Genomic DNA, 8,186 nt, shown 5'->3' on the forward strand with positions numbered 1-8,186 from the left:
TAGTCACGATGTATCAGTAGCACTTTAAAAGCCATGCTTTGCTCACTATTTACACCTTGTTTATCTTTGAAGACCAACCTGTAGCACAGCTGCCCAAATACAGACACTCAAGGCTGCTATGAACCCCTTGCCACCCACTTCCAAACTACAGGTTTATACTACAGCAGCCTTGCTAACAGTTAAGAACCAAGCACAATAAATTCTAGATCAGCTAACTCCTGGGAGAAATATAAGGCAAGTATTTCTGTTGCAACACAAATAGTGGTTTAGAGCAGGACTTCACCGTGACAGAGGAACCACTACTTCTCCAGAAATCAACAAGGAAAAATATAAAAAAGTCATTATTGGGGAAAAGACTAATGTAAAGCTTAGAGCTAAATAGCTACGCTTTAACTGATTCCCAATGACAACTCTTCCCCTTTGGTAACTCTCAATTAAGCTTTTTAATTAGAACAGAAGGACCCAGCAAGTGTGGACACACTTCATTTCTACAACAGGCCTCAAGCACATGTCTCATCAGCCAGTGCTGCCCATTACAAAGTTCCTTACAGCACTACTGCACTCACTAGCAAATTTTAGCTTAAGAGAGAAAGTCAAAGAAAATTTTCTGCTTCTCAAGATCTGGAAACCACCAGAATCAGTTTTGTGAATTACTACTACTTTGACATTTTACCCAAAATTCTCCTATTTTCTTGGGCAGAAGCTTCTATGTGCTTATTATATTTACAACAGAAAGGCAAAGTCACAGAAAAATCTAACAAAAGCTGTTGAAACAGTGGTGAGGTGTTGAAGCACCTGCTGAGCAATTATAAAAATATGGTAAACCTCAAAAAGAAGAAACTGTCAAACAATGATTGAAAAATAAATTATGCAAAAAGCAAAGCAGTATTCATATCTTTTTATTGCAAGTAATGCTAAGAACTACTGAGACTTCTGAAAGTTACACCAACTAGAAATAAATATAAGAAAATTAAAAAAATAGAGCTCTTGTAAGAGTTTTGGCTGTTCTTCATGTTCTCATCTTAGAAAAAAATAATACTCAGAACTTTCTGTTCTTTTTACTAGTAAATTTGGAAACAGAAAAAGGTTATCTAATTTTTCCATCTTGTATTCTTATACATTTTTATGCAAAGTTGAAATTGTGATGTAACAGCATTTACAGTAGATTAATATCTGAGTTTCCAATGATAAATTATTTTATTAAAACTATGTTATATTTTATTTTTATAAGAAAGATCAACAGGCCTATTTAATTCTGCCTTTGCTCTGCAATGTGAAAAAAGTGTGAAAACGTTGATGGGCTTGTCAGGTTTCCACATCCATGTTTAAGCCTACCAGGTGAAGCTGCAAACGGATCAAAGTTTAGAACTGCAGAAACAGGAGCTAAGAGAACTTCACCCAGCCCAGCTAGAACCCAGTTCTCTTAACTACTAATGTTAAAACATTCATTGACTCCAGTCCCCATGCTTCTTCCTTAGTGCTACTTTTTACAATTTTAACTATACATAGCTCATATTTGGGGAAAAAAAAAAAATTTAAACTGATTTTTTTTTTCCATAAGAAGTTCTGAAAGATGTTCTCCTCACTAAAGATGGTTGAGCACTACATAGCACAGTATCATCCAAAGAGTAAGTGCTGCAGTTAAGGTCTTGGCACCAGCACAAATCATATCCTAAGGTCTCAAGCTACCCACTGAAAAAGAGATATTATGACAGAAAGTGTTAGGGTGCTAGGCTCAACTATAAATAAATCACAGACCTCTGACAAAAGGTAGAATATGTAAAAGCTATTCTGCTCCCATTCTCCCACACACAAACTTCTGGCAGACAGTTCCACTCCTAGATACTAGATAAGAAGCTAACAACTGGTTTTGATCCCAAAGTTTCAGTTTGTCTTTTAGATAAAGTCAAAGTCTACAAGAACCATGAAAGCAAAGCTATAAAAGTTAAATATGCTTTTAGTGGAAGCTGATGCCTAAGCACCTGATGCTGGACTACTACTCTGTGACCTCTGGAAAACCCATGTGAGGCAATGGAGCTTCATTACTCAGCATTATTTGGAGCATCCCAAAAGCTCAATGGTCATATCCATGGCATGTTCTACACTGTGGCTGAGAAGTAACAGAGGCATAAGTAACTATGGCTTTATTACCACCTAATGGATGGATGTTTTATAGCCAAAATGGCAAAAACCTCTCAGAGAACCCATCAGCAAGTAAACCAGCAGCACATACAAGCCAAGGGCAGAATAAACCATAAACATATACCACATCAGAAAGCAACACATGACATTCAGCATTGAATATTAGCAGGACACAGAAGGAACAGAACTAGTTTCCTCCTACCTTGAGATAGCAGGAGACATTCATAATGACAATAAAGCGATATCGCATCTTGTCCAGCTCCAGAATAAACCTGATCAAGGTTCATGGCAAGTTGATGTGACCTTACACACAGCGTTCTTCGACTGAACATGCATGAACATTAAGAACTCAGTAACGCTCAAATTCAGGTGTTAAACATTGTTATTTGGCTTTATGCTTGCAGTCAGCCAGGAATGAGCATGGGACTATTATCAACTCTTTAAATAAATAAGCTTTTAAGTTATTTTTAATAATTCAAAAATTATTTAGTTAATAGATTACAGACTAAACAGAGTATGAATGCAGATAACACTTGAGAGAATGAGAACTTGGAAAGTAACAGCCCTGCAAACATAAATGTCACATACAACAGCAAATCCAACCAGGCAAATGAAGAAACAAGAGCTGAGGTACCTGCATTTTCCTGTGCTGACAGAGGTTAACATCATACTTGACTAGCAGTAGGTAGTATGAAAAATTGTCTTCTAAATGCGTTCTGGATGCAGTGTGAAAGAATGGTTTGCATATTATTTTAGAAATATGGTTGTCATGGAAGCCAAATCTTTACAGGCCTCTAAAAATCCCAATTAGCTCCCTGAAATAAAAATTACTGCACATCCCTTATCCTTTCCCTTATATTCAGGATACCATTTTTCGTCATAGTAAGGTTTGCATTCCACAAGGGTCAATCTCACTAGGTTACATAATAGTAAAACCAACCTTGACACAGACAGCACTAATTAACAGACACAAAAACAACTGAAGCAGGCACACAACACAGACTAATCCTTGCTGCTACAAATGCCAAAGACATCTCAACTAGCACTTCATGTGTGTTTGTGCGTAGGTGGAGCAATCAGTCATTCAGCCCAATCTTGCACATGTAAACAAGAAAACGCAATACATGAAGAATAGAGATTACATCTTGCTTCATTTAAATGCATGGGGGGAAAAAAGCAAAACAACAAAGTATGGTAACACTCCATATACTTAAATAATTTTCCCCACTGAAGTTATGATCCTAAGTTAATAAAATAATTTTAAACCCTTTCACTGCTGATACACTATCAGTCATACAGATAGTTTGGCAAACAGGAAAATAGGTTGAGCATAATTCTTGACGTGACCTCAGGCTTCTCCCAAACCACAGATGCTGCAGACTGACAGCCCTATTCGGTGTCATCATAGAGCCAACAAATCTGATAGACAGACTACTGAAAAGTTTCCCAGCACAGAGGAAACCTCCACACTATTCACAATTCTTTGTCCCACTTTATTCACAGCCTTGCTCCTTTTTTCACCCCTTGAACTAGATGCATGCAAGGAGAAAAGAGGGCTACAAGCAACCACGGCACAAGTTACTAGTCCTATGGCTCTTCATGCCTTTGCAGTGCTGCCAAACAAAGGACAAAGTCCCAAGAAACTAAGGACATGCTTAAGGCCTCACTGTTTTCTGTAGTGGATTTTGTGCCAGAAAATTCTTAGAAAAGTCTAAAATTTGGCTTGGGAAATTTAAAGTCTATAGGCAATAATCAAAAAACACCAAACATCTATTTTAATGAGCATTCGAAATTACCTACTGGAAACATCTATTCTGGAAAACCTTCTGCTTGTTTTGTTATAAGGATTGATATTTAAATGTGAATACTTCCCAAACTTTCCAGTAGTATCTTTTCATTTATGCATAACCACTGCATGCTATCCAGTGTCCAAATGCAATCCTATCTCAAAATCAAGATCTGCTTGTAGGTTCCCTCAGTATTTTTCAGATTAGAGCAGCCTCCCTTCTCCCCACTGCAAAGTGTGTTTCAGGAAATAAAGGAAGACCTGGGAAAAACAGTATGATTTTGGATTCTCAATGAAGACTAAGGACTGTGTGATTAAAAAAAAAAAAGCCATGAATATATTTTATGCTTGCCTTAAATTTATAAAATCTACCACTGCATTTATATTCTAACAAGACACAGAATGCTCACACAAAGGCAAGCAGATTTCTAATACATAAGATAGTCTCACAACAACAAATCAATAAGCTTTCTTTTTTAAACAAATGTAGGTGTATTGTTAATGAGAATGACTGAATATTTCTCCAGCAGAATTTAACTTAAAGAGAATGCATTATATCAATGCACTTTAGTGCTAGCCAGAAGAATTCTTTATCATAAGAACACATTCATACTCTACAAAGAAGAATAAAAGCAATCTGCCACCAAAGAGATTTCAAATTCCCAAGCCTGCACACAGTCCCACTGATTTCAACAAGATGTGACCTCACAGACACAAGACTAAACCTAATAATGACTCCAAAGTTTAAATCAACTGTAATCATGTTTGAAAGATATAAGATGCTTTACTCTTTTATTACATTTAAGTCAAAGCAAGTGCTGCATAAAGCCAGAGAAGCAGTTCAGTTCTAAGGTAGATGTGAAGTTGGTACACAAAGCACACACTGCACTGAATCACAGTGGAGTGATTTGTCCATTACCCTGCACAAATTAAGGCTACTTAATTGTTTTAAGACATCCCTTTCCCACCCACCAGCTCACTCTGAAATAACTAATTCAGTTTTCATTTGCTGGGTAAAGTTGCCACCAAATTATCCACACCCACATCCGACTCATATAAACTGTCTTGTAATAACCAGAATCCACCAGAGGTCAGAAATGGCCCTGCACAGGAAATGCCTGGGTGTTTCCATTCAGGCCCTGAAGATTACTCTTCAACATGAAGACAGCCCAGGTCTAGGGTCATGCTGTTGTACAGACTTATTTTAAATCTTTTTCTGCTTAACCTGCACTATTAGTCTTTGAAGATACTATAAAAAGGAACTTGGAAGATTATAAATTCAGTAGCTCTACTGACATTTGTATTTCACAATATTGCTGTTAAATTTAATTAACTATTATATACCTTCTGGTTTTGGCATTGTCATGGCGTAAGAAAAACAAATCATTAATACACATTAATGAAAACTCAAACCAGACATTGTTCAACTCCATAGCCTTGATCCAAACTGGAGTGTATCACCAATTCACTTTTATTACATCAGTACAAAACAGCAGCTTGCAGTATCCATGAATGATCTCGGCAACATGACAGCACACAGCTCTTTTGCACAGCACACCTGGAATACAATGCACCAGACTACTGCCTGACAGTACAAATTGGTCACACGCGCGTTTTAAAAACGTTTCCTGAACGCCTCCTAGTGAGAAGTGCATCAACAGGATGTTATTTTAAAAGAAGAAATAATTGCCACTGAATTAATAACTTGGACTTATGCAATACTTCTACAGCCAGTTGGAAACACTAAACTATGAAGTAATTTGCATCTCCATCTCTCAGCAGGGCACAGATGGAGAGTTGCAAAAAGCTAATCTGCAGGTCAGCACATTCAGGAGGTGACAGCAGTTGCAAAAACCTTGAGGCACCACAACACTAGTCTTCTTTGTGAAGGTGTTTTTTTTTTTTAACTCTTTCTTCTGACAAATATCGATTGCAATGTTGCCAGCAGCGATACTCCGTGATCCTGCTGTTTTGCCAGCACGCCAGAGAGAACCCGATTTTAATCACGGCTGCTATAAACGCGAGACTCCCTTCCAGAGGGCAGCGCTTTTATCACCGCAGTTCACAAGCCAAGGAGCACAGGTCACGCTCCGCCAGCCTCCCGGGGGCTGCATCTGCTGCTGCCGCTGCTCCCTGCGAGTCCCCGAACTTTCGCCCCGACCCCCCGCGCCGGGCTCGGCACTGCCCGAGACACCCGCTCCCGCCGCGCGGCTGGGGGCCAAGGAAACGAGCTGCTTGTAATTGCGAAGCGCCCACAAAGCGCTGCCTTACCCACCGCAGCCGCTAGAGATTTCTTATCGAAACACTTTCTCGCTCCGTGGGCGCTCTGCAGGAGCGCTGAAGCAGCCGGAGGCTCTGCAGCGCAGAGGGACGGGAGGCTGAGCGCGCTCCCCTGTCCCGGCGTTCGCAGCCCCGGCCAGCGCCGCTCCCCGCACGGAGCTCCCCGCACGGAGCTCCCCGTACTGACCTCCCCGGCGGCGGCTCCTCCATGGCGGCGGCTGCACAGACCGGCGCGGCGGCGTCTCTCATGCATGCAGCGGGGCCGGCATGGCGACGGGCCGCGCTGCGCGGCGCGGGGGCGCAGCGAGGAGCGGGCGGAGGCGGCGCGGAGCGGGAGCGGGTCCCTACCCGGCTGCAGGAGCGCGGCCGCGCAGAGCCGCTCGCGCGACCGCCATCTTGGGAACGGCCTCCCAGGGCAGCGGCGCCGGCAGCATCGCTACGGCGCGCCACGAGGGACCGGCCACGCCAGAGGCGCCCGCTCCGCCGCGGCCGGGCTGGGGGCGGCTCCGGACACGGCTCCGCCGCCTCTCCCGCAGCCGCGGGGACGGGGCGCGCTGTGGAACCGGAACACTTCCCCCTACAACCGCAGACAACACATCCCCACAACTCTTCCGGAGGGGCCGTGTTTATCCCGGCGGCGAGCGGTGCTGGGGGCGCGGCGGGTGCTGCCGCCCCCTCCCCGCCCCCGGCGGCGGAGCGGTCAGGCGATGCCGGCAGCCGCGGACCATGAGCCTGCGCGATCTCACATCGCTGGCAGACAGAAATAGAAGAAAACTCTAACTGCTGGGAGGAAGGTGGTTTACCTCAGCAGGTCTCAGCTCCCTGCAGCCTTGCTGGCCCCATGGCCACCGCGTGCGGAGGCTGGAGCGACCACGGCCCGATCCAATAAGGTCGAAGGCGTGAAAGGCCCTTGAGATCCCGTTGGGGAGGTGCATGGACGAATGATCTTTATTCTGCTGCTGACACAGTAACTCGTTTAAATTTATGAACCTGGACTTCCTAAACCTGCCAACAGTTCTGCTTATCGGCCTTGGACAGTGAACCGGAGCTTTGTTATCCAGTTGGAAATACAGGGAGGAAAGATGTAATTTACTGGACTGTAGTTTGGCTGGAATACCAACATTAACACCCTCCAAAGGCAGAAAAGTGCTATGGGTTGTTTAATTGTCAGGGTTGGTGAGAGGGAGCCTTATTTTCTGTTTTATGGGACTGGAAGCACAGCATCAAACCCCAGCACCGGTAATGTGCATACAAACCGTATGTGTTATTTCTGAGGAGGGAAATTTGAACTTTGACTGGAATCAGTTCTAGATTCTGCTTTATGTGCAGTTCCTTCTTTAAATTAGCTCTACAAGAAATTTGCACTTTTCTGTCTGATACTGAAGTTCAGTTGTAAAGCCAGATGAAGTTGTCTGTTTATCTGTGAAAGTTTACGAAACAAATTCAATAGGCCTATTGAAATAAAAGATTTTTTTTAAAGCTGAAATTGCATATTATACTTCTGCTATACATTTACCATCTTAATAAATACATGCATTAAAATGCAGGACCAGATGAATAACATTATGCAGGAAGCCACTTACAGTTCAAGAAAAATACCTAGATCATCATGACCCTGATGGTCATAAACATCAAGACATTCGGTATTCAGGTTGAGAATTATTACTTAAGATACCTCTAGAATTTTTGACCAAGGTTAGAAATTCTGAAGTGCTAACCTAATAAATTACTTGTCATCTCCATAAAAAACGTAAGGGAAATCTGCCTATTTCACAGTATGCATGGGGTTTAGTATGATCACAAATAACTAAGGCGCAGTGTCATTGATGAAATTTTAACATTCTTTTCTCTTATGTTACGGGTATTATCTGACACCATCTCTGCACTTATTTACAGGGCACAGAAGTATTTAGCAATCCTGGCAAAATCTTTCAGCTTCTTTGCTTCTTCAATCAAAACAATCAGTATAACGGTATAT

General features: G+C 42.3%; 1 protein-coding gene across 5 annotated transcripts in view; it reads right to left on the reverse strand.

Moving 5' to 3' along the window:
• The window catches only part of MAP3K4 (mitogen-activated protein kinase kinase kinase 4), a 68,725-nt gene extending 61,575 nt beyond the window's left edge, over nucleotides 1-7,150 (reverse strand). For 3 of the 5 annotated variants that reach the window (XM_051811262.1, XM_051811260.1, XM_051811261.1), the window contains exon 1: nucleotides 6,396-6,770. In XM_051811262.1, coding sequence (XP_051667222.1) covers nucleotides 6,396-6,457 — 62 coding nt within the window. In that variant the 5' untranslated portion in view covers nucleotides 6,458-6,770. Of the gene's footprint in view, nucleotides 1-6,395; nucleotides 6,771-7,011 lie in introns of those variants that run through there. The other 2 variants (XM_051811263.1, XM_051811258.1) reach the window with 2 other exon arrangements.
• Nucleotides 7,151-8,186: the final 1,036 nt, after the last annotated feature.

Source organism: Manacus candei, unplaced genomic scaffold (genome assembly GCF_025592945.1).
Source record: "Manacus candei isolate 608988 ecotype Guabito, Panama unplaced genomic scaffold, ASM2559294v1 h1tg000081l, whole genome shotgun sequence".
Lineage (NCBI taxonomy): Eukaryota > Metazoa > Chordata > Aves > Passeriformes > Pipridae > Manacus > Manacus candei.